The 25791-nt window shown below is 39.3% G+C and overlaps 1 protein-coding gene across 1 annotated transcript in view; it reads left to right on the top strand.

Annotated features, from left to right (window-relative positions):
• Window positions 1–24368, top strand: part of RASSF6 (Ras association domain family member 6) — a 50128-nt gene extending 25760 nt beyond the window's left edge. The window contains exons 4-12 of the mRNA XM_040966794.1: window positions 4855–4933; window positions 10924–11066; window positions 15026–15123; window positions 17451–17635; window positions 21799–21900; window positions 22259–22310; window positions 23603–23721; window positions 23824–23921; window positions 24025–24368. Coding sequence (XP_040822728.1) covers window positions 4855–4933; window positions 10924–11066; window positions 15026–15123; window positions 17451–17635; window positions 21799–21900; window positions 22259–22310; window positions 23603–23721; window positions 23824–23921; window positions 24025–24100 — 952 coding nt within the window. The 3' untranslated portion in view covers window positions 24101–24368. The remainder of the gene's footprint in view (window positions 1–4854; window positions 4934–10923; window positions 11067–15025; window positions 15124–17450; window positions 17636–21798; window positions 21901–22258; window positions 22311–23602; window positions 23722–23823; window positions 23922–24024) is intronic.
• Window positions 24369–25791: the final 1423 nt, after the last annotated feature.

Below are 25791 nucleotides of genomic sequence, written 5' to 3'. Positions count from 1 at the left end.
TGTGGCCACTTGGGGAGTGAAATCATAGGATGGAAGATCTTTCTGTCTCTCCTCCTCTCTGTATATCTAACTTTGCAATAAAAATAAAATCTTAAAAAAAAAAAAAGGAGAGGAGAGGACAAAATCTTGGACTTGAGAAGAAAAATTCTTTTCCATATTGTGATGTGATATTCAGTGTCCTCAAGAACATTTTCCTCAGGAAGTCAATTTTTCATGTCTCATACACAAACTATGTTTCAATCTCATGTCTATCTCTCAGGACACTGTGTAGCTTCTAGACATCCCTAGTTGATAAATGAAGAAGCTGTTTCTTAAGGCTATTTCTTAAGGTAATTGAGTGATCTACACTAAGTGATCTACCCTGGAGAATTCTTCTAGAATTGATGGAGAAAATTGCACACTTTTTTTTCTTTTCATTTCCTGCCTTTATGTTCTTGTCTTTTTTTTTTTTTTTTGGACTAGCATGGTTTATAATTAAACCAGTTCCCTTTCCTAAGAAATGTTGGGTAAACATGTTTGATGGCCTTTGAATCACCTGAACCACAAAATCCCTGTGTTAGTTGTTCTTCCCTTTGAGACTTTACATCCCTCCCTATAGATAAGACATATGGTGGCCTTTCCATGAAACAGCAGCCTCAGCCCTCCAGCTGCGGCCCACAGTGGCCAAACCCTGCCCCTGGGCCCCATCCCACTGCCTCCATCTGCACTTGTGTATAAATCTAGCCACTCCCAGATATTCTGTCTGTTGCCCACAGCATGCAAAGTGAATGCTACGTTTCCCAAAACCATTCCCAAGACTCATTGTTCAACTCTCCCTCTTTTTTAAAACTATTATTATTTTCCATTATACAGTTTTGTGGGGTTTTCCCCCATCTCTCCCTTTCTCCCCTCCCCTTCTACATCCTTCCCATTGTCTCTTGTATTTTGCAATACAGCTGCAGTCCAGATTCCACCATTCTGCTGTTTACATGTACCATGACATTGTTGGTATAGGCAATGATCGAGAACCTAGCACCTCATTGTCATGTATAACTAGCAGTTTCATTGGGGATCCTTTTACTCGGGAGTAGAGATACATCCTGCGGTTCTTTGTTTCCTGGTATTCTAGTCTTCACTACACTGTTCATTTTTTGAGAATATATGTGTGTATCTGTTTATCTGTGTGTCCTTTTGTTTTTTATTTTGCATGAAGGTTGTCTCAGGAAACAGATGATTGTCTTTTCAGGGTTGGCGATTTCACTGAGCATCATGGTCTCCAGTGGGAACTACCTTATTGCATCACTACTGCCTCTTTCCTATATCACATCCATAGAATCCCAACCCTCTGTGTTCTCTCAAACAAATAGCATAACTAACCACATTCTTGTAAACATCGCTTCTTTGGCCTCGGAAGCGCTTCGCTCTGCTTGTTTATTACTAAGTTTCACCCTAGGCAGCAGTGATCTCTCAAAGCTTTCCCCATCCCAGAAGATGACTGGATCTCTGACACGTGAGACTCGATTCCCACTGGTGCAGACCTTCCGCTGGAAGCTGGAACAAGAATCATCAGGATACAGACCACTTTTTCAGCAACTCTTAAGCTTCTTGTGCCCCTGCAGCCTGATCAAACCAAAAGGAGATGGACTATCATTTTATTCCCAGTGTTCATATCACGCTCATTTCACCAGGCACAAAAGCCAAGCATCTTCAAAGGTTCCTCTGGGGATCAGTGTTTGGCCTGGTTGTCAAGATGCCATCTAAGAGGCCTGTACCCCACATCTGAGACCCTGGCCTTGGTTCCTCACTCCAGCTTCTTGCTAATGTACACCCTGCGAGGCAACAGGTGAAGGCTCGAGTGATCGGGTTCCTGCCATCTACGTAGGACAACTGGACTGGGCTCCTAGCTCCCAGTTTCTGTGTGGCCCAGTCTTACTCTTTGAACGCATTTGGGGAAAGAGCTAACAAACAGGAGCTCAGTCTGCCCTTGTGTTCACCAATGACTCTGATGTTGTCTCTGTCCCCAAATCCTAAAAAAAAAACCAAAAGTTCCTCTGGAAAAGATGCACATTAAAGACCAAATAAACATTTGGAATTCACCTTCACTATCACTATAGTTGTTCATGTAACGGAGTTTTCTAATTTCTCACTTTGCAAATTTTGATTCGCAAATACTAATTATATATGAGGCAGGGTGTAAGATTTCAACACATGCATGTACAATTCAGACTGATGAACTCAGGGGAACTAGCAGCCCCATCTCTCAGGTTGGACTCTTGGAGTTGCCCTCTCCTAACTCTAGAAAGCACACAGAATGTATTATTGTGACTAGAGTGTGCCCCACTGGTCTGCATAACACTAGAAAGAATTCCTTCTAACATCTGCTTTTGTCCTTCTCAAGCAGAAAGATCCTGCTCGAAAAAATGTGGAAGATTTCGGTGGCATCCAATGTCACACTGGATAAAGGTTTTAGCTGACTTCCTCTACATGGAGCCAAATCATCAATATGCTAAGTTCTGCTGACCATATGGTTGCTATAAAAACTACCTGACTATGGAGTCAGAGCAGTCACAGATGACCAGTAAAACAATAGGCGTGGCTCTAGTCTAATAAGACTTCGTTTGCAAACACAGGCAGTCAGGATCAGAGTTGCCAGCTTCCTGGGTTATCTGAAAACGTATTCCAGCTGAAGATTCTGTACAAGTACAGATACACATTCTGCTGCACACAGTGCTGGGGATGTGCTTTGAGGATGACTTGCACCAGCCTATTTAATGCAGTCTTATCAGAAACAGAAGCTGCGGCAGTAGAGTTATGTAAAACTTCATTTGCTTCCATAACAACTCGCATAGTTCAGCATATCAGGAGTTGCATCCCAAGTGAACCTGAAATTTCTGTCTGGTACTAAATAAGAATAGCTATAAAAGTGCTCCTACTCTTTGCCAGGAGCATAAATTTCAGGGAAAAAATCTCACAGCAATGAGCCCAAGCAGACAGATGCATTGTGCCCAACGATATTTGGAACAGAAATATCCATTAACATTAAAAATTGAAAGGAACCCAGTTGGAAAATTGAGCAATATCGTGAAGGATGACTATAAGAATTTTTGTTTAAATGGTAATTATGTGGAGGGTATTGATCCTTGGAAATGTACATGTTAAAAACTACAGTTGAGACAAGTTCATTGGGAAAAGTACTTTACACCAAAATCCATATAGAGGAGGCCTGTCATTCACTGCTCAGGAGGTATTTATTGAGTAAGTCCTTACTATGAGCAGTGAAAACCCACCTACTTCACAAAGCCTGTTTTCATATAAGAGGGAACCAGATGTTGACAGTCAAAGAGATTTATTGAGCAAAATAATGGGAACTTTAATATCATAGAAAATATTTCCATAAATTATGTTATTTCTTGAGGAATAAGAGCTTTCTGGTAATTTTGAAATATTTTAAGTGGATACATATGGAGTGTGCACACTTATGGGATACCGTGTGATATTTTGATGGACATATCCATGATAAAACATTCATATCAAGATTAATGTATCCATCCCTTTAAGCATTTATTACGATGATGAAAGCATTCAAAACCCTTCTAGTTCTTTGTTTTAGAAAGAATACACAGCACATTGTCATTATCTGTCAACCTACTGTCCAATAGAACACCAGAACTACTTGCTTGTACCCAGCTGTGAGTCTGTGCCCATCAAGCAGCCTTTCACTACAGCTTCCTTCCCATTCTTCTCCCAGTGCTTGGTAAGCATACTCTGTCCCCAACTTCCATACATGAGTGAGACATTGTGTGGTATTTGTCTTTCTCTTCTGTCTTTCTTCACAAAGAAACTTGCTCATAGTATCTTCTAACCAGAACCTACTGAGATCCCATGATGTACCAAGTACTCCTCCCAGCACAGAAAAGAGTGTGAACCAAAGGCAAAAGCCCCTCCACCGTCATGGAGCTACAGAATGTAAGATGAAAAATACAATGCAGAAAAGCTAGATGTGGTTCAGGGAAGATGCGAATCAGGAATACAGAATGTTGAAAGAATGTAGCCTTTCGGATTGGGTGAGGCAGGAAAATACCTGGGAAGATAAACCTTGATTAAATAGTTGACGAACAAGTTAGAGATACGGTGGATCGGTGGATCAGAGGATCGTTCTTGGCAGAGGACCAGTGGGCTGAGGGTGTGACAGGTGTGTTCAAGGAACATCAAGGCTACAGGTAAGTAGTGAAGAAAGAGAGATAGGAAATGTGAAGAGATAACAAGACCAGATCACATTCGGCCTTTTAAGTCATTGGAAGAATTGCAAGGACATTGATTTTTGTTCTGAGAAATGGGAAGACATTGGAGAGCTCTAAGCAGAGAAAAGAGAGGGTCAGTCTTGCACTGAAACGGTGTTTGCTGTTGAGAATAGACAAACACGGGGAGGTTCTAGGAGGCATCACAGTAATCCAAGTGCAAGACCGCGAGACACATAGAAAAAGATGGAGATGAGGCAGGAAGCAGCATGTCACCCAGAGCCCACCGCCACGAGAGTCCTTGACTCTTCCAGTGGGAAGCGTAGTGTCAAGGACATAAAGTAGGTTAGTTGAATGTTTCAAAATAAAAGTGTGAATTTTTCTACCCATTCGCCTCTTGGCTGAGTCATTTCCATACTTTGCTATTTATTTAGTAGTCAACATCCTCATTGTTAAGTTCTGAGAATCCCCCCAGTTTTTAATTACTTGTATTAAGTCAAAATGACAGAACAATAGGTTCCACCGAACCACCTCTGTCATTCTCTACGAACATGAATTGAAAGTATTATTATTATGATCTCTTACTGCTGAGAAGCTCAAAACTGATAGAAACTGAATCTGTTTTTTTTTTTTTAAGGGAACAACTTAATTCTTTATTGGCGACCTACAACACTTTTTATGGCAACCAGAAAAATCTGCAGATTATATGTGAACAGGTAAGCCCATCGGAGGAAAGCAATACAGTTTGACTCACAGAAAGCAAAGCTATAAATGTATGAGACAATTGGGACGAGACGGAGTCTGAGTTGCAGCAGTACTAGCGGTGTGGGAGAAGCCAAGTGAATCCTTAATTGATTAAGGCTTTTACTTTCAGGTTTGTAACAACATCCCAGGCCTGAAACATCTGTTACTTTCAGAGCATTTTGGAGATAGTAAAGCATTTAGAAATTAACAACATATTGAATTTCTATTTTATTTGTTTGTGTTGAGAAGAAAGTGAGAGAAGGAGCGAAAGGGAGGAAAAGAGAGAGCGCTTGCACTCCTACCCACCGACTCACAGCCCAGACACCTGCAACAGGTGACCCTGACCCCAGTCAAAGCCAGGAGCCGGAATTTCAGTATGGCTGTCCCGTGTGAGTGATAGAAACTCAACATTCTAGCCATCACATGCCATCTCCCAGAGTCTGCACACGCGGGAAGCCGGAAGTGGGAGCCAGAACCAGGGACCCTGCTTCTGCTTCCTGTTTTTACAATGGGAGATGAGCATCGCTGGGATGAGCGGAGGCACCAGCTCTTAGAGTGCTTGCTTACAGCTGCACTAGAATATATGCGGAAGGGCATTCCTAGTGAAGTCGTTTGGAATAGTGAAAGCCAGAAGACAGAAATTTTGTCTCCTTCAGTGGGTGGCTACGTATGACATGTCTGTTACACGCATTTGATTTGGTAGTTAAAATAAATGAATGTCCCACTATGCCATAATAACAACAAATGTTTTCATGCCTGAAAAGCAATCTAAGGAAAGCCTAATGCCGAGAAACATTTTGGGGGGGGGGGGGGTTATGTGAGCACGTGGCTCTAAGGAGCAGCCCTAGGTCTTCCTTCCTCCCTGTTTCTCTGCCTCTCCTCCCAGTCTTGCTCCTCTTGCTCTATATCCTTCCCCTGCCCCCCCCCCCATCTCCTTCCTTCTGTTTGAGTGATGTTTTTTTCTTTACAAGTCTCGCCACTGAGTCTTGTATTGCAGTGAGTCATATTTCACCTGCTTACATTTTCCTGACCCAGGGAGCATGGGAATTTTCTATTGCTGATTTAAATCTTCAAACCTGATGGCTACCATGATTTGGCTGAAATCTGCAGGTTGGAGAGAAGGATATTCATAAATTTGAATATGGTGTTTTGAAATTTAGAATTTGAATTGGGCCTTTACTACTGCGCTATTAAATGACTCAGTGTTATTGGCTATTTCAGTGAACTTTCTAATTTAAAAATATCCTGGAGGAAATGACTAATCCCTTCATGAGGAAATGTATCTAATTATAATGTTGTCCTGTATCTTACTCTTCAGTAAGCACAATGATAAAATATAAAATCAGGAAAAGAATCAAGACTTTAGGAAAATAATTTGGATTTCATAGATTGTTTCTTGAGAAACAAATTTTGGGCCCAGTGCGATAGTGTAGTGGTTAAAGTCCTTACCTTGCACACCGGAATTCCATATGGGTACTGGCTCTAATCCCGGCGGCCCCGCTTCCCATCCAGCTCCCTGCCTGTGGCCTGGGATAGTAGTTGAGGACAGCCCAAAGCTTTGGGTCCCTGCACCCACGTGAGAGACCCAGAAGAGCTCCTGGCTTCATATTGGCTCAGCTCCAGCCATTGCGGCCACTTGGAGAGTGAACCATCAGACAGAAGATCTTCCTCTCTGTCTCTCCTCCTCTCTGTGTATCTGCCTTTCCAATGAAAATAAAAATAGATCTTTAAAAAAATAAAAAGAAACAACTTTTGAGTCTCCTTTTCCTCATTATCTATTCGTACTTTAGAACCTCATCAGGCACAGCAAATGCCTGATAGTCACCAATTCTCGTGTATACATGATATTACTATAGAGAAAAGAGTCTGTGTATTTCACAAATACAATTCTGAGTGAAAAATACTTCCTCTCTCTCCCTCCCCCACCTCCCTCCTCCACTCATCTGTTTTTGTTCCTTCTTTGCTTGCTTTTTTCTTCCTTTTCATTTTTAAAAATGCTTGAGATAACATATTTTAACTTACATATAATCAGAATCCTAATGCTCCACTAAATGAAGAAAGAGCGCAACAAAACAATAAAATGATCATAGTATAACAGAAATGTGGACGAGGGTCATAAACAACAAGCAAATTAAAAAGTCAGCTTTACTAATACATGGTCAATTTTTTCATGGATTTATTTATCATTATTGGAAACTTAGATCTACAGACAGAAGGATATACAGAGAGAAAGATCATCCATCTGCTGGTTCACTCCCCAAGCGACCGCAATAGCCAGAGCTGAGCCAATCTGAAGCCAGGAGCCAGGAGCTTCCTCCAGCTCTCCCACGCGGGTGCAGGGTCCCAAGGTTTCATGCCATCCTCGACTGCTTTCCCAGGCCATGAGCAGAGAGCTGGGTGGGAAGCGAGGCCACCAGGAACATGAACCGGTGTCCATATGGGATCCTGAAGCATACAAGGCAAGGATTTAGCATTGGACCCCATATAGTAAATTTTCAAAGCATCACAAATCATTAAAACTATAAAAGTATATCATTCTTAACCATGTTTGACCTGGATATAAAACAAAGTTTAACAGAACTATTGGCAGCACAGGTCTCTCTCCTTCTTCCTCCCTCTCTTCTTCCCCTTTTCCTTCTCCACCTGTCTCTCTTCATTTTGGGTTATTTTTATTTTTAGACATCAGGGAAATGCAAACCAAGATGCCATGAGATATCAGCTCACCCCCATCAGAATGGCTGTTATCTGAAAGACAGAAAGTAACAGATGCTGGTGAGGATGTGAGGTGGGAACTCCTATGTGCTGTAGGTGGGAATGTGAACTAGCAAAGCCACTGTGGAAGAGCCTGGAGATGTATATACCCAAAAGACATGAACACATTGCACCAGGAATGCCTACACCATCATGTTTATAGCAGCATTGTTTGCAAAATACAGTCAACCAAAATGTCCATCAAGAGAATGTAGGCATAAAGAAACTATGACATATACATGGTATAATATTATTCTGCTATAAGAAAGAATGAAATTCCGTCATTTGCATCAAAATGAATGCAATTGGAGGATGGCTTGTTGAGTTAATAACATGAACACAAAAGGACAGTTAGTACATGTTCTGTCTTAGATGTGAAAGCTAAAACTGAAAAAAAAAAATCTTTCAATTCTGACATTACAAACACCTAAGTCAAGACACAGCCTTTCCAATTCTACAGCTCAGTGCTTTATGTACAATGAAAAGCTAGTTAAGTTTTTAAATGCATTATTTCATGTTTTTATATCTTTAAAAATTATATAGGGTGAATGTGTAATGAGGATACAACACTGCACACTGTTTGTGTGCTGACCAATTAAGTCAGAATCCAGAATTTTCCAAATCTTCTGACTTAGAAATGATGGGTAGTATTTAAAGGGGCAGTCCCTGATTGATGATACATAAAATTCTTCATCCTTTATGAATTAATCAATGGCACTAATATTATTGAGTGTACACCTTGCAGTAGGTACCTTGTAAAAGCTAATGTGGTAGTGAAGAAATGGTCCAACAGAATGTCCAATCTCTCCGCTGCCCATATTCCAGTACAGAGGATGGAGAAGAAACAAAGGGAAACATGTATGCTGTGTCACATGGGGATACAAACTCCACACAGCACAAAAACAGAGAAGACAGCTCAGGGATACACATGGAGAAGTGGGGTTCAGGTGGGGGTGAAGATGAACACTTGACCAGAAACTGGAAAACATGAGGGAGCAAACGATGCATCAATCTGTGGGCTAGCCAGTCAACAACAGAGACAGAAGCTGGAATTAAGGTGCTGGGCCTCTGCAAGAAGCGCTGCGCAAACGGTAAAGTAGGAGCTACTGCTGCTGGAGAGGAAGTTGAGCTAGATCACTGTGAAGATCTGAACCTGCGCTTGGGATGAGCTAAGCAGACCACTGGAGGATTTGAATAGAACAAGAGCACCACCTAAATGACATTTTAAAAGGATCTCTAGTTGGGAATGCATGGGGTGTGGGGTGCAAGCGAAGAATGAGCTAGACCAAAGAGAAAAGGATCACAGTAACACAGGCAAGAAATTGGACCACAATGGAAGCGAAACTGGCAAGAAGGGACCACATAAAGCCTCTAGTTTAACAGGAAGCATTTGATGTGACTGTAAGCAGCACTGGAATTCCCACCGAAAGCTGCTGCAAGGGTGAGGGCGCTGTTTACAGAGCCAGAAATGAATGGGAGAAGACAGTGTTTGCATCAGGAAGATCAAGAGGTCAACTGGGAAAATGTTAAGCTGGTGACAAGTATGACATTTAACTACTGAGCTTGTGGGGAAGGTTTGCCTAGACCTGCACGCATAGGGGCTGTTGGTATAGAGATGACGCACAAAGCGCAGTGACGGCACCAATGACGTTAGTTCAGATCCAAAGGAGAAGATGCCTGGGGAGAGGCAATGGGAGTAGGTGGGTGTAAATAAGCCTGCAGGAGGATGTATTTAACTAACCTGTAGGGAGATGTTTTCTGATAACAGAAAATATTCTGAAATTTTTCATACAGAAAAAAAAACAACACAGCAATGCTTGATAGTAAGAGGGAGTATGTATTCTAGAAAACAAGACTTGGCTTCAGACAAGTAGTCATTGTACAGCTTTTGATAAGGAAGTAACTGGGGTCTGTTTGGACAAAGCAAGTATGCCATCCACACTAAAAATACAGAATCTGAACTGTGTGCCAACATTTCAAAAAAGGAATTTTGATTAATTGTTGAAAGTTATTGTTCAGGAGCCTGACCTCTGAGTGATCTGAAATGAACTCAAAAACAGGGCATAGAGCAAAACTTTGTTACAGGAGTGACTCAAAGACAGTTTAGCCAAGAAACAACCTGCGCTCATATTTACCAAGCATCAGGTCTTATGAGCTAGGGATTCTTATCGGGTCCGCCTATCAGACAAGGAAGCCAAGACTGGAAAATGCGGTCAGCAGCCCACCTAGGGCCACTCAACCAAGAAGTGGCAAAGCTGGGGTGTGAACCCAAGGTTATCTGATGCCAGCGTCTGACATTTTGTGCATTCTCTTCAGTAAGAATAGAATCACCTGTGTGGCCTACCAATCAAGTTTTCATAATGATAGTTAATTGCGATAGTTAATGTGATATCAAATGCATGATATATGGTTCTTAGCTTCTGCAAATTCTCATCTCTCTAACAACCACACATGAATTACTCTGATAACAAAAAAGGACTCAAAGCTATTAAAGACAAGAGTGGATTAGGAACAAAGCTCTATGGGAATATGCATTGTTCTCTGTATTTTTAAAAAATATATCCATGCAATAAATAGTATTGAGCACACATTTTTTAATTTTCCTTTGCTTACATGGTACTTTCTTCTCTCACTGTACTGTTTCAAACTTTAAAGGTCTTTTATAATGCTATTGATTCTTCTGAAATATTGCTTTGATAATCTTTTTGAGTTTGCTTGTTTATTTATTTACTTTTAATGTTTTGGGTTTTAGAGTGTGTTTTCACAGATACTGTTTCAATTGTTTTACCAACTCCGTGAGCCAAATTTTTCATGTTCAGAAACCAAGAAACAAATGTTAAGTGCCCCGATAGTTCTTGCTTCTGACTTCTAATCCAGTACACTTTTAAAGATCTGCTTTAATTTTAAGTTAAGCAGTATTAGAAAATCAAAGAATTCCACTTAGTGGAGAATCAGAGTTCAGAAGATATCTTAACATACTGTGCCCCCTGGTGGAGGTGCCACTAGCATTGTGACTACTTTTACAGGATATGGCTGTCAAAATAGAAGAATATTTCAAGAGTTCTTTGGTAGGTAAACTAATAAACCATCTCTTGGATTTTTTGACCTATTGCTATTTCTCATGAGCTTGATTTCCGCATCATCAGTTACAACATTTAGCTTCTGTCAGTAATACAAAAACAGATTACAGGATTATCGACTTCTTTCTTAGAAGGAAGATGGCAACGTTGTTTTGGAAGGAATGCTGGACATTTTCTGGGGAGTGAAACGACCTATACAGCTGAAAATACAAGATGAGAAGCAAATTCCTTCTTTCTCTATGTTGAAGTCACCAGATACTTTTTCCACCAAAGGGTAAGTTAGCTTTCATGCTTTTAATGCCTTTAGATGATTTTTTATATCTACGTTCATTGTTGTGTCTTTCCTGGGGGACTGCATTCTTTCATTTAAAAGTTTGCAAAAGCAGGATTTGTTTACCCTATTCGCTCAAATATAAGACCGAATTTAACAGAATTTAAATTTCTTCTCTCATTGTAGCAAAGCACTGTTTGTGATTTAAAAAAAAAAAAACATGCATCTGAATTTACACAAATATACAAAACAATGCCCTGTATGCTTTAACTTCAATGATCCAAGTCAGGCTATTTTTTTTTTATTCCTCCTTCTAATCATCAAGAAAGAATAGTAAATATTCCCAACATGAATACGCCTGTAGCAGCACTTCCCTGCCTCCCACGTAGCCTTCCTACTTTCCTTCTTTCCTTTTTAATCCTTACCTTTCCAGCTTGTCTCCCATTTACACGAACATCCAGCTACAAGCCTTCTCTTCACATCATTTGCTCTCCTCTTTATTAGGTGAGTCAGGTTCTCTCTAAAGGAAGACCAAAGAAAGGGTTGCTAAGAGAATTTGTGCAATCTGCTCTTTGGCCACAATAAGGAAAGCCAGCTCTCACCTCAAGAGAAGCCTGCTTCTCACTTGGAGAAACCCCACCATGATTGTCAACTTGCCAGAGTTCCCAGGCATTATACTCCAGCAACAAGAACATGCTGTAATTCCCTACACGTGTCATAGAGTTTCTGCATCTCTTGACTCTCAGAGCAGAGGACCACCTGCTTCTAGAGGCCCAACTTCTCTGCATTACCCTCGGAGTATATTCACAGCTGACTGCGTGATCCTATACCTGTCTCCCCCTCCCTACTGGACGGTAGGGAACAAGTTTTGTTCTATTGTGCATCCCATGTGTCTGACACAAAATAGGGGCTCCAAACATACTACCAAAGAGGTCCCCCAGAAGCTTGTAGTTAAATTACCTCTGCTTTTTTATGACAACTCTGTGTCTAGCTCTTCTTCCTAGTCTTCTACCGAAGCTGAGAATTCCCCCCGGACATCGGGTCCAGACCTTAGGAAAGCCCAGAAGGGGAGACAGTCTTAGGTAATGACCTGCATCCCACACCTTGAGGTACCAGATGACTGACTGAGCTGAAAAGTCCCAGCAATAAGAAACATCACTTCTTTTTTAAAAAAGAGAAATATCCCTGGATCTCACTTTTAGAAAAGTGTACAAGATATGAATTCACAAAATTGGCTACCATACTATTACCTAAGACCTCAAGGCAAAGTTCCTCGAGTAGCCAGTTTTCTTTGATGCACTTTTTTTTTTTTGGTGAGGGGATTCATGAAACTTAGTAAGTTATGAAAGATGTAAAGGAGAGGAAGTAGCATCACATTCGGGCATCATTATTTTGAAAGGTTCAGCCAAGGAGGTTTTCAGTTTCACAATTGTTTCCACCAGACTTGAATTTTGTGTGAGTTTTAAGATGCCAGGTGGTCAAATCCCACCTGATGACTCTGCAGTGTGCTAGATGATGCAGTCCTGTTGTCACACTGCACCTTCTCTAGAACCCATTTCCATTTCCATTGCATAGCAGAACACTGATGGGAGACAAACAGAATTTCCTATTGCGTAAGGTTGGAAAAGAATTACCTAGAAATGACATCAGCCTGCTTTTTATAATAGTAACAAGACATGCCAATAGAACACTTGCAGTACAGGAGAACTTTCTGATAAGCAAGAATTAGCAGAAAAAGATCCTATTCCTTACACACTCACTCTCTCACACACACACGCAAGGTTAGATTCAGTTGTGATTATATGGGCAAGAACACTGCATAACACTCAGGGAAGAATAGATTTTTGGAGTGGCTTCTCCCTGGCCCCTCTTTCTCTGGCAGGGTGCCTCACCACATCATGCAATATTTTCTTAGTCTTAATTCAAGTTCTATACATCCTCAGTCTGGTGGCTACCCATAAGGAGGAATTTACCTAAATTCTGGGTCCTAATTAAATTGTGTGAATAAACTGATTATTCTCTCACTCCAAAGCTTCTCCTATGTTCCTCCCCCATGCCACCACCACGGAGTATCTACCGACAGGACCTACACCTGTGCTGACAGGCTCCCAGCTGTGGTAGTTCCAGCAGGTGAACCTGGAGCAAGGGGTGCAGCTGCTGTGTGTGTACTCAGCTGCAGGAAGGGCTGCAAGCCTGTGTCTTTCAGTTCACCCCTGAGAAAAACCCCAGTCTTGTCATGCTGGATTGCTTTAACAATGTTTGACATGAGTCATCCTGGGGAAGTATCAGCTGAATGGATGGGAATGGTGGAGACTTAAAAATAAATGTTTGTTTGAGCTCTGGCCACTTGTGGTCCTCTATGGAAATGATTCTATGATTAGAACTTTGATCTTTCACATCTAGGCCAAGTGTTTTCCTTTGGAAAGTTTTCATTAAAAAAAAAAAAGGCATCCTTTTGAGATCTTTGTGGTTGTGCTGTTTTTCACTGCTGTTTCTACTACCTTTCCAAAACCTGCTTTGGCTTATTTTGGACAAAACACAGCAGGATGACCCAAAGTGTAAAACTGAAACAGTGCATATCTGATAACATCCACTGTGTTGGGTTTTTTCACTCCTTATAATACAGGTAAGGAAACAAACGCTTTCTGTTTGTCTATCAATTATGTACCTCCTTTCTCTTTTGAAACTGAATAGAAAATCTCTACAATTTAAGTATACAAATCACCCTGAAATCTGGTCAGAGCCAAGCCAAATGGGCAAGCTAAACCATTTGATGTACAAACACTTCTAAGCAATTTTCTTTTGGAAACTGGGTAGTCACCTTCACATCCGACCATGTATACAACTGGATAAAGCAGCACTTCACATGACACAATGCAGAGGGGACTGTTTTCTGCTATCGAGTGTGAAAGGAAAGAGGATAAGGGCCCAATGCTGGATATATCCAGCCATGCTTGATACCCTGTGTATGCGCAGGGTCACTGAGCTGTAAGAACATGAGGACAGCCACCGAGTCAACCAGGGTCACCAGCCCTCTGAACCATTACAGCCCTGTCACGCTACGGAATCCTCCTCTCCCCACGTCGTAAATGGCATCAGGTTGCTTTACATTTTTTATTTTGGCTTTTTGTGGATATTCCGTCTTTTTCACACATGTAGTATGGAATGCTACTATGAGCAAGGCACCTTTTCCAGAATTTTACACAAATTAACTCACCAGACTTTCACAACAACCATATCCTATCCCACACTCATCACATCCAAGTTATAGATGGGAACCCCAAGGCACAGGGGGGATTAGCAGCTGTGGAAGGCCAGCTGCTAATGAGTGTTGAGATGAGTGTTGGTCTGATGTAAAAATAAGCCATCAGCAGGTTTTATTTGTTCTGAGCACTAACATATACTGGAAATTGCTATCTTTCTATAGGAAATGGTAATTCTTTACCAAAGGAGTCCATCGGTCATCTTTCTCCTTTGTAAACTGTCCTTCTCCACAGTAATCAATGGCCTTTAAGAAGCATATTTTGTCCATTCAAAGCCACTGCCTCTAACAATGCTTTGAAGCAAAAGTACTCAGTGCATATTGGTAGATTGAACATTTTATATCTAAACTCTTCCAAGAATGCCATAAGGCCTCTTGATGACATCAGATCCTGTTATTTTAAATTAATTCCATTTGCATATACCTTTACAGATTCTATCTTCTGCCATGATATATAACAGAATTATTGCTCCATAACATCCAAGATATGATCCCCAAAGTATAGAAAATATTTAAAACACATGCTAGGTACCCCCACATGAATAAAATTGTAATAATACGATAAAATTGTTATAACTTTGGATGATATATCTACCTGCAGAGATCAACAAGTGCTATATTAATACTGTAAATCTGAAAGTCATGATGAGCCTTAATAAGAATGGAATTGATGTTATTTACAAGATTGATTACTTTGCAGGCGAATGACTCGCTGGGGGGAATTTGATGACCTTTATCATATTAGTGAGCTGGACAAGACCCAGATTCCAACATCTGAAGCAAGGAATTCTCAGGAAGGTCAGTACTGAGGGAAGACTTATTTTTTTTAACCAATGTGAAGCATGAATCCAAAATATGGCCCTAAAATGTAGCATTTTATGCTCTGCTCTACTCAACAAACTTTTTACACTTGAAAGAATCTTCTAGATGCATAGTAACTTGCATTGATAGTTATTTTCTTACATGGAAATTTTATGTTTTTAAAATGTTTATCAAATCACTTCATTTTGATGGATTAGGGAGCAATAACAATTTGAATGCACGTTGTTGCCTGCACTTTGCTGCCAACACATTGTTCAATATTTTCCCAAAGGATAACAATCCTTTATTGTTCTAAATAGCCTTGTATGTTACATCAAGCCCTTCAGACTTAGTCCAACATCTCTTTAGAAGTTGAACATTTTTATTTAGTCAGTAAATATATAAATAGCATCATTCTCAGAAAACAGCTAATATGTTAGAGTTATTTTTATATTTAATAAAAATATTTCAAGTGTAAAAGGAGAAATCTAAGTATCAAATGAATTCTTGGCAAGCTTGTATAATGCCAGCTCATGTGACATAGTACTTTAGTAATAGTAATAATAATGATGTCAGAAGAATAACAAAGTTGAAAGTTGTGATTTGCCCAAACTGCCAGTTGTTGTGCATGATCAGATGATTTTTTTACATTGGATGATATATATAAACATATATATATTGGATGATACATATATATATATTTATATAAATTTTTTTTGCTTCACTCAGTTCTCATATATAGACATCCAAAGAAGAGCTGACGACTGAGGCTATGATATTTCCAAACTAGGTTCAGGTTGAACAGGGATTTCTTGCTGACATTAACTTCATGAACCTACAATAAGCAGGTCTCCCACACGGGTGCAGGGTCCCAAGGCTTTGGGCCGTCTTCTGCTTTCCCAGGCCACAAGCAGGGAGTAGGATGGGAAATGGAGCAGCTGGGACATGAACCAGCACCTATATGGGATCCTGGCGTTTTCAGGTAGAGGAGTAGCCAATTGATGCATCATGCAAGCCTCCCAAGCCATTTCAATTCTATCTCCTCTGCCCTCTCCCAGTTTGCTTTCTTTTTTAAAATGAAGTTCCTTACAATATTACTTTATCTTAAGAGAGCTTGACATTTTGCTATAATCATACTAAGTCCTTGCAATTATCTCTTTGAAAATGCCCATTCAATTGAAGGGAATCCCCAAATCTTGGCAACTAAGAACCATAAAGATCTATTTATTTGTATCTAAGCATTAGCATTAAATAAAGATGAAATATCTCCTATTTATTTGATGCATATAACTCTAAATTCAAAAAGCAACTATTTAAAATTCCAAAGTACAGTACTGTTGCCACCAGATGGCCCCATTCTTACAGAAGAACGTTTTTAGTTGAGAAAAACAAATGGAAAATACGCTATCCATCTTCCAGATGCAAGCAGAAGGCAGTTTGAGTCTTGGGTACCTTAGGCTACCTTGTAGCTAGCTCAGATTTCAATTATACCCATTCTGCACATCAGTGGATACCAGATCAGTCTAGTGCAATGTTATAAATTTATATTCTAATCAAAAGGAAGCTGTAGTAATTTAGAGATTGGAATAACCAAATAATCAAATTTTGACTAGTAGATTATGAGTCATCGCAAACATAATGGCTCAATGAAAAGAAATAATAAGATAATGTATGATTAAGGAGAAAATTCATTCCTGTCATACTTCTAGAATATTCTAGAAAGAATATCATGATCTATCTCTCTGTGATATTACAGGGAGGAGCCCCTACTCCACATCGCTCTACTCTTATCACTTTCATAAAAATTGGGAAGAATATCTTTCAAGTTTCTGCATTTTATACAAGTGGCTTCTCAGGGATCATTTTGTATTTTGCAGGTAGATTAATGTCCCTCTTTTCAGGAAAAGTCCCTCTTTTCAGGAATCTGCAGCCAAAGTATAAATTGGCATTCAGACCTGATCTCATCACCTACACGCAACACTTCACTTCACTTTATTTTACCTTAGAGTATCTTCTCCCCACTCTGGTATTCTGAAGTGGCAATGCACCACCTCCAGATAAATTAAGATTGCAAGACTGCTTAAATCCAAACAAGTGGCCATTCCTGTAAGATACCATTCACTGGCAGAATTTTCTGCCTGAATTCATTCCAAACAATATTAGATAGTGAAGGTGTAGCTAAGCAGTAGCCTCTATTGCTTTTCAAAACCAAGGAAATAGCAGCATCCCTAAAATTAATGAAAATATATATATATATAAATCCAGCACTATACAAGGAGGTAGTCAGCTAAATGATGTGGGCTTATGATCTTTATTCTTCCCAGACTATTTGTCTTACCACAGCAGCACTCTGAAACCACATGCAGATGAAGAACTGGAGTCCCCACTGCTGTACAGAACCATGAGTGAAGCCACCTTGGTGAGAAAAAGGATGAAGCCACCTATGATGGACAGAAAAGACAGACGGAACCACAGGGCCTCTATCAATGGACATTTCTACAATCATGAAGTGAGTTACGTAGATCCCACCTATTTAAATTTCATAATGTGATTTAAAATGTGATCTATTGTGACAATAGTACTGTACAATTCAATTTATAATTAACATACTAATGCTAGTAATAGTATTTTGTCTCAGCTTTATTGAGCACTCCCTATAAGACAAGTATTGAATTTTTTCAAATAGATTTTTAGTGAATTACTCATTGGTCACTAAAACAATCCTGCAAAGCAAGTACCATTAGCATTTTTACTTTACATATCAATTCATAAGGTTCATGGAGGTTAAGCAATTTATCATAGATTACTCCACTCTAAAGAATAACTGAACTTGACTCCAGTCCTGCCTAATTCCAGAACTATAATTCTCAGTCAAGGTGAAGGGTGGATTCCTTCCAAATGACAGGCGAAGCATTGAAAATACATAAATGAATCGGTTGATGTTCCTGCCAGCATGGCGTTCAGGATTTAGTCAGGAAAAGAAATACATTGATAAATAATGTCACAACATTATTTATTGGGTTCAAAGGACTTTTGAACAGCATCATATGAACTTCTCATTTTGCAGATTTCTGTCTAAGTCTTCCACAGAGGCACTCACTTTTTATAGAACTGTAGTTGTAGTTTTGATGCAATTTGTTGTGATTTGTCACCGATCTATGTTAAATTTGTGCCTTTCCATAGTTCTTGTTTTGCTTAAGGAAATCAGTATATCCTTCTCTTTCCGGAACTAAGATATTTGTCTTGCCATGTACCTTGGCAACCATTCAGCCATTCACTTAACAAATACTTAGCATTTATACTGTTCTAACCACCCTCTGACCCTTTCCATAGACTTTACTTCCCTACTGGCTTTTTTCTGAAGGATTTTCTGTTATTCCTTCTTTTACCCAAGGTAGGATATGGTAGTATACCTTAGAGATATGATTTGAAAGAAATCCCCATTCTCAATGCTTTGCTCAAATTGGATTTTAGTTTTCCGGCTCAAGGATTTTCTTCTTGGCTATAAAGTATCACTCATACTGGCCACAGAGGTGCAATTAGCAATTGTCCTGCTTTCTTCCTCTTCTTAGAAGTTTTGTCATCTGGCATTGTTGGTGGGATGATTTGTTTTCAAGAAGGAAGCCATGCTACTCCAAATGCGTGGCTTCAAGATGAATCACCTGTGCAGAGAATCAAATTGACATGAAGTTGAAAGCATGGTATGGTGGTTAAATGCTTGGGCCCTGGAGCTTGAAAAACTAATTCCAAATCCTTGCTGAGCATAGTTAAAAATTTACCATGTCTCTTACCTTTAATTCTTTTATTCTTCCTACAATACAGTGTTATTGGTGGGATTAAACTAAATGAAATGGATTATACTGGGCAATTATATTTGAGCATTATACTGGGTAAAAGAAAGAAACAAAAGGAAAGAAGAAATATATGTTAGATTTATTTTAATTGAATAGATCAAGTTGGGACTACAGATATTTGATGCAAATGTCCTACACTGCAATTTATTTATTTATTTATTTATTTTAGTTTTAAAACAAGATTTAATCAAACAGTTGAGAAAGGAGACTCCTGTTCTAGTGACAGGAGGGGGCTCTGAGCTACAAAGGACCCTAGTCCTCTGCCATAGTGGCAGGAAGAAAGACCCCCTGCACTGCAACTTAAAAGCAACCAGAAAATACAAACAAAAAAGAAAACCCAAGTTCAGAGTATTTTATCAATGAGTATACAGTTATGGACATCTGGAAATTTAAGTCGATATGTTCATAAGTTGGCATTGGCTTTAAGCTTTTTGTTTTGTTTTGTTTTGTTTTGTTTTGTTTTGTTTTGCACCATGAAGGACCTTTATAATTCCAATATTATGAGGCCATGGATAATAATCTTACTAAAGTCTTAGATATTTGGAGGTAAGGTATGGTGAAAATGACTTGACAGGAGTATATTTCTGTCCTTTCAATAATAAGTGATTTGGTAGCAATGTTCTAGCATGTGTTTTGGCCAACACAGTTAGTATAAAGACTATGAGTTTAAAATAACATCCTCATACACACGATTACAGATTCATTGTGTATGGCATGAGAGGAGGGTTCTTGGAAATCATTGAGTCCTATCCTTGGATGTGTAAATGAAGTCATGGGAGTTTTATAGTGTTAAATGAATTGTCAAGGTTGGAGTGAGTAGACCCTTGTCCTTCTGCACTCACTGCTGTTGCTGTGTTCTATGACACATACAGAGCACACATCCACATATCTAGCATGCATGGCCCCTATTTTCTGCAGAATAATCATACAACCCTTCAGGGCCCCATGCATCTCATGAACAACACTTGGTCACATACACAGCAGACACCCACATAACCTAACATACATGATCCCTGTGCTACTGCGGAATGACCATACGGCCCTTCAGGACTCCATGCATCTCATGAACATAGTTCCTAAGTGCCCAACTGCTTTGCTTAGTCCCTGAAATAAACACAGAAATAGATAGGTTCATACTTGAGTTTTCCCAGACATCCTCCTAGAAAACTTACCTACAGATGCAGATTTCTTTACTTATGCAAGTAAATATATATATATATATTCATGGACAACTATCCATATTTGCTGGCCTCCTACTATAGGACTCATCTACTAAACCAACAAGCCTCCCCTAAACCTACCCACTTGCACATCTGTGATATTCATCCTGTTTCTACAGGCTCTGGCAATGTTTCAAGAAGACTGGAAATAGTGTGTAGAAATAAATTTTGATTTAATATCCTCTTCTAATTTTAAAATATACATTTCATGCCATGTGCTCCTCCTTTCCGCTACCTGATGAATAAAAATATTCCTTGTTCTATCCTCTAGCACCAGTGGAGTTGTACTTCTTCCAACATAACTGTCACAAGTTATATTTACACCAGCAATTACCTACTTGGGAGTGTACACTCATTATTTTTCTTTTGTAAAATTTGAACATATTTCATTTGTATCACAGACTTTAAAATTAATTTGGTCTACTTATGGATATGAAGTCAGTTGCTTAATATTGATAAGGAGTTTAGAATAGCTTTTGCTACATGGTGAGACTACATTAAATCAGTAACTATGTGCATCACCCTCAGGCAGTATGTATTCTGCCTACTGCTAGTTATTCAGCCTATATTGACTTACCTAAAGAGACAGTACAGCCCCACAGAGGCACACACATGTCATAATCCACTTCTAGTCTCATATCCAAGGAACACAAATAAAATAACAAAATCCTATCCAGGTGAATATCACTGGCCAGCATTTCCCTATTTGTGCTCCAATGACTACTGATGGTTATATTTTAATGCTGTTAAAGTGTATTACCTGATCAAATAATAATCAAAGAATCCATATTTAAACACTACTTATGTTTTTATTGCATATTACTGATTCAGAGGAATAATGCAGACTTGCCTGACTGGAAACATTTGACCAAGTGTCATCTTAAAGGTTGATTCTGGATTTAAACAACTTAGAGCAAGCATTGATATGCAGCTTAACTTAGTTGATACACACACACACACACACACACACACACACACACACACCTTACCCCAACCTTAAGTTGGTATACACACACACACACACACACACACACACACACACACACACACACACGAGAAAGACAGAGAAAGAGTGAGTCATGAAATTACCAAAACAGGAACTTTTCTGACCTACCCAAATGCAAAGACTTCATTTGGTTAGAATAAAAAATAATTTACAACAATTATTATCAATTAGTAGCAATGCACTGCATATGAGTTTGAAAAAAGACGTGTTCACGTTCATTACTTTCGGCTTGTTTCTAGCCATGATACCTAATCTATTTTATAGATATTTTACTTTTGGTTTGTTCTTAATCATAGTGATTTACGTTGGAAACTTGACATGCACTGAAGAAGGGTAGGGATGCCTGGTAAAAACATTATCAATCATTTTCAGATAATTTTTTTGCCTGACTTTCTCTGAAAACACTACGAAGATGCTTAAAATATGCGTCAACATCCAATACCAACAAAGAAAAGCAAAAACAAAACCCAAGATTTTAAAAATGGATGACTTTGAAAATTTTTTCTCCATGAAGCAAACCAGTTTTAAAATTTAGACAACTATTCATTAATTTGATATTATCTTAAGGGTTTATGTGACTTTTTTTCTTTAGACATCAATTTTTACTCCAGCCTTTGGCTCAGAGACTAAGGTCAGAATAAATAGTAACATGAAAACTGAAGAAGTTATAAAGCAACTTCTCCAAAAATTTAAGGTAATTTTTACCACTAAGGTAAGCTGTCTCTTGACTATAACATAAAGTAGACGCAATGTTGACCTATGAGAGGGACCAGTGAACGCGTAGGTCCAAATGTATGCTTGTTTTGAAGGATTCCTTCCTGTTTACAATGTCTTCTACTATCTCTGCCCTGAGTATTACATTACACACAGAAGAGTAATTTGGTCTTCTTGTCTAGAACATTACAAAAGGAAATGACAAAAATAAAAAACAAAACAAAATTTTGAAAAAAGAGAAAAGAAAATGAAGAACCAAATTTATAAATGGGGTCTGGTTGGCTTAGGAAACAGCATATGACAACAGATTACATCTGCCTCGTTTTCTCCCCCGACAGATTGAAAACAGTCCCCAGGATTTTGCTCTTTACATGATTTTTGCAACAGGAGGTAAGAAAGCTCAGTCACCTTTTGGAACCAACGTCAGCGTGTCGCCGTTTTCTCACCCTGGGGAAGGCAGAAGAGCTGTTTACTGTTGTGAGAAAGGGGGAGGATGAGCAAGGCAGGAGGGAAGGGAGTTTTTGAGTATTGTTTATATGCCACCATTTCAGAGAAGGATAACCCAAGTAGAGGATTGCCTTATTATCAGCTTCAAGTCCCTACAGCACAGAAGAAATTGTTGGTTCACAGGACAGTAACTTACCTGAATGAGGGTCAGAACTCTCAGAGGTGCCTGAGTGGCCACTAACGTATGTTATTCACCCCGATACTTGTTTTTGGCTTTCCCTTAAAAGAAAACTGTTTTATTTACAGGAAAGGCAGAGAAACAGAAAGACAAATCTCCCATCCACTAGTTTATACCCCCAGCCACCCACACTCTATGCCACCATTCACATTTATACCCACAAACAGCTGGATTGGGTTAGGACAGGCTGAAGGCAGGGGATATAAAGGTGAATGCAAGGGCTCTGTGCTTTAGTTATGCTTCATTTCAACAAGCAAGGGAGTCTCAGAGGGTAGAAAACTAGAGGCACTTTCACAACAGGCATAATTTATTATAACTTTAGGAAATTTAAAGTTCTGGAAACATACAAAATTGGATATTTTCTCTACCTCACTTTCAAACCTGAATGGGATGGAGCTCATAAATGAATGAAATAATTAAAACATTGACCTCATTCTCAAAATCATTTTGCACATATTCATACATATCATATATATTTGTGTATATTCATGTATGGGGATAGATATTATTGTGTATAGATCTATATGCACACACTAATGGTCAAAAAATGAGTGTGGAGAAAGAGAGACAGGAATATTTTAAAATAATTACAGGGTTTTATTTGAACAACCAGGAAGACAGAATAACATTAACTGAATTTGGAAGGAAGCAAAAAAGTACTGATTGTAAGAAATGAATGAATAAATGAAAGATTATGAAAAAACCATGTTGCTAAAAGGCATATAAAGAGGAATGGAATGGAGATGTGTCAGAATACTTTAAACAAAGGCAAGTTTGAATTCTTCGACATATTAAGACAAACCTCAAGTAACTGATGAGAAGGGATCCACTATGGGTTCGGTTCAAAGTTTTCATTTTCACATTTTCGGGTGAGCAGTTCCTGTTAAGTCCTTTCCAGTATTCACATCTCTGCAAATGAGCTAGAAAGAGAACATGGATGGGAGATCATCTTTGGGCCAAGACCCTAAGTATGGTTTTCCCTCGTTTTCATTCACAGAGCAGAGACGACTAAAGAAGACAGACGTCCCATTACTGCAGAGGCTCCTCCAGGGACCTTCCAAGACCAATGCTCGCGTCTTCCTGATGGATAGAGATGCAGAGGAAATCAGCAGTGATGTATGGGCACCGCCACCCTGAGCCTGATTTACTTTCCCTTTTGACTCAGCACCTTTCTCATAAATGCTCTGCCATCTCTGTTGTTGTTTCTTTCTTTCTCAGGTGGCTCAGTATATTAACTTCCATTTTTCTCTCTTGGAATCCATTCTGGAAAGATTAAATGATGAAGAGAACAGAGAGATTCAGAGAACAAGAGCGAAGTAAGTCAAGATCAAGCATGCCGGATGTCTGGTTCTTCAATAGATTCTTTGCACAAAATGCATCTGAATTTTTCCTTTATTTTGCTCTCCTTCTCATTTTCAGGTTCAACACAGAAAGGGCCATGATACAGAAATGTCTTCAGAGTAAACGGTTAGTGAAAACAGAGACAAGAGTCTAGTCATACAGGCTTCTACTGCTAAACAGTTGAACAAAGTCGGGGAGATGTCACGATCCAGTGGACGCACACACCCTGCACTTGCTCTCATAGAAATAGCCAAGGCCTTGACATCAAAAGCTGAATGTTCAAGAAGACCGTTTCTCTCTGCAGCGATGAAGATAGCTAGGAATCACTGCTGGACTGAAAAAAAAAAAAAAGAGTAAATTTAGATTCAGTAGCTAAATAGCATGGTTACTGTGTCTTCTAAAAACCTTTCCTAATGAAACAAGCAATGAACTTCTATTTAAATGGCATCTCCAGGTGTCATACAATTTAAATTTATTTTAGCTTAAACTCTCAAGAGGACTGAAATACTGTCAACTGAATCAGAAATGAGTCAGAAGTAAAGACTACCCATTCTAAAGATAAACCAGAAGCAAGCTTTCACATATCATCCAGGACTCTTGCGGTGACAGAGTTTCTAACTCTCTGAAAACCTCGGCCATTTTCCTCACATCTCAGACAGTCTTCACACGAGGAGGCAACTTTAGCCATCTGTAGCATCCGACTTCTCCATCCTTAGGGAAGGAAAAAATCGCCAGCCCGCTGGGACATTCAATGGGCACTTTTCACAACCTGTATCCTTTTGCTGTCTCTCTATTTTTCGCTTCTCCTGATGACTAAGGCAGTTGAACTCGTTTGCCACTGTTAGTTTTCATCCACACACACAGACACATACACTTACATGTCACCAAGACTTGACGTGTTGCACTAGCTAAAACAAGCCTTGGTCCCCAAATTGTGCAGAAGATGTGTTACTAAACTCATGTAATGAGCAAAACAAAGCTGTTGGCACTTGAACCAGGTTGAGAAGCTGGAGCTGTGCTTCTTCAAAAATCCTTTTTCTACAAGATAACCCTCAGGGTACTGGCAAGTCTGTTAAACTTATTTTTTAAAAACCTGAAGAAATGACACAAGTATCATCTATGATTTTATTTATGATCTTTCTATTAAAAACGTGCTTTTAAAGAACAGTCCCTTGTGATCTAAATTATTTCCATTTGAATCTTTGGCAAGCATTGTTAATTTTTTTATTGTATTCCAGACACTAAAGAATAAATTTCTATGTAATTAACTCAGCTGGAAGAAAAACATTCAATATTAAAATAGAAAAGAATTTTAGGGCAAAAATATTGCATCTCAGTATCACCAAAAATTAAGCATTTTCAGTCCTCGGTTATCTTTCATATGGAGTAAAACAGAGACTTTTTTAAAGATTTATTTTATTTTTTGTTGGAAAGGCAGATATACAAAGAGAAGGCGGGACAGAGAGAAAGATCTTCTGTCTGATGATTCACTCCAAGTGGCCGCAATGGCTGGAGTTGAGCCAATTCGGAGTCAGAAGCCCAGAGCTTCTTCTGGGTCTCCCATGTGGGTGCAGGGTCCCAAGGCTTTGGGCTGTCCTTGCCTGCTTTCCTAAGCCACAATCAGAGGGCTGAATGAGAAGCAGGGTCGCCGCTATGAGAACCGGCTCCCATATGGGATTCCCAGGGCATTCAAGGCGAGGACTTCAGCCACTAGGCTATCATGCCAGGCCTGAGACTTCTATTTTTATCTTTTCACGTGGATAAATAAGAAAATAGTTTCATCTCATAAAAAGAAGACACAAGTAAGCAGTTAAAATTCAGTATGAGTATTAAAAAATGTAATGA

The sequence above is a fragment of the Ochotona curzoniae genome, unplaced genomic scaffold, assembly GCF_017591425.1.
Source record: "Ochotona curzoniae isolate NIBS_2020 unplaced genomic scaffold, NIBS_Ocur_1.0 scaffold_4506, whole genome shotgun sequence".
Taxonomy (NCBI): domain Eukaryota; kingdom Metazoa; phylum Chordata; class Mammalia; order Lagomorpha; family Ochotonidae; genus Ochotona; species Ochotona curzoniae.
The sequence above is the reverse complement of the archived record's forward strand: the minus strand, read 5'-3'. Positions and strand labels throughout refer to the sequence as shown.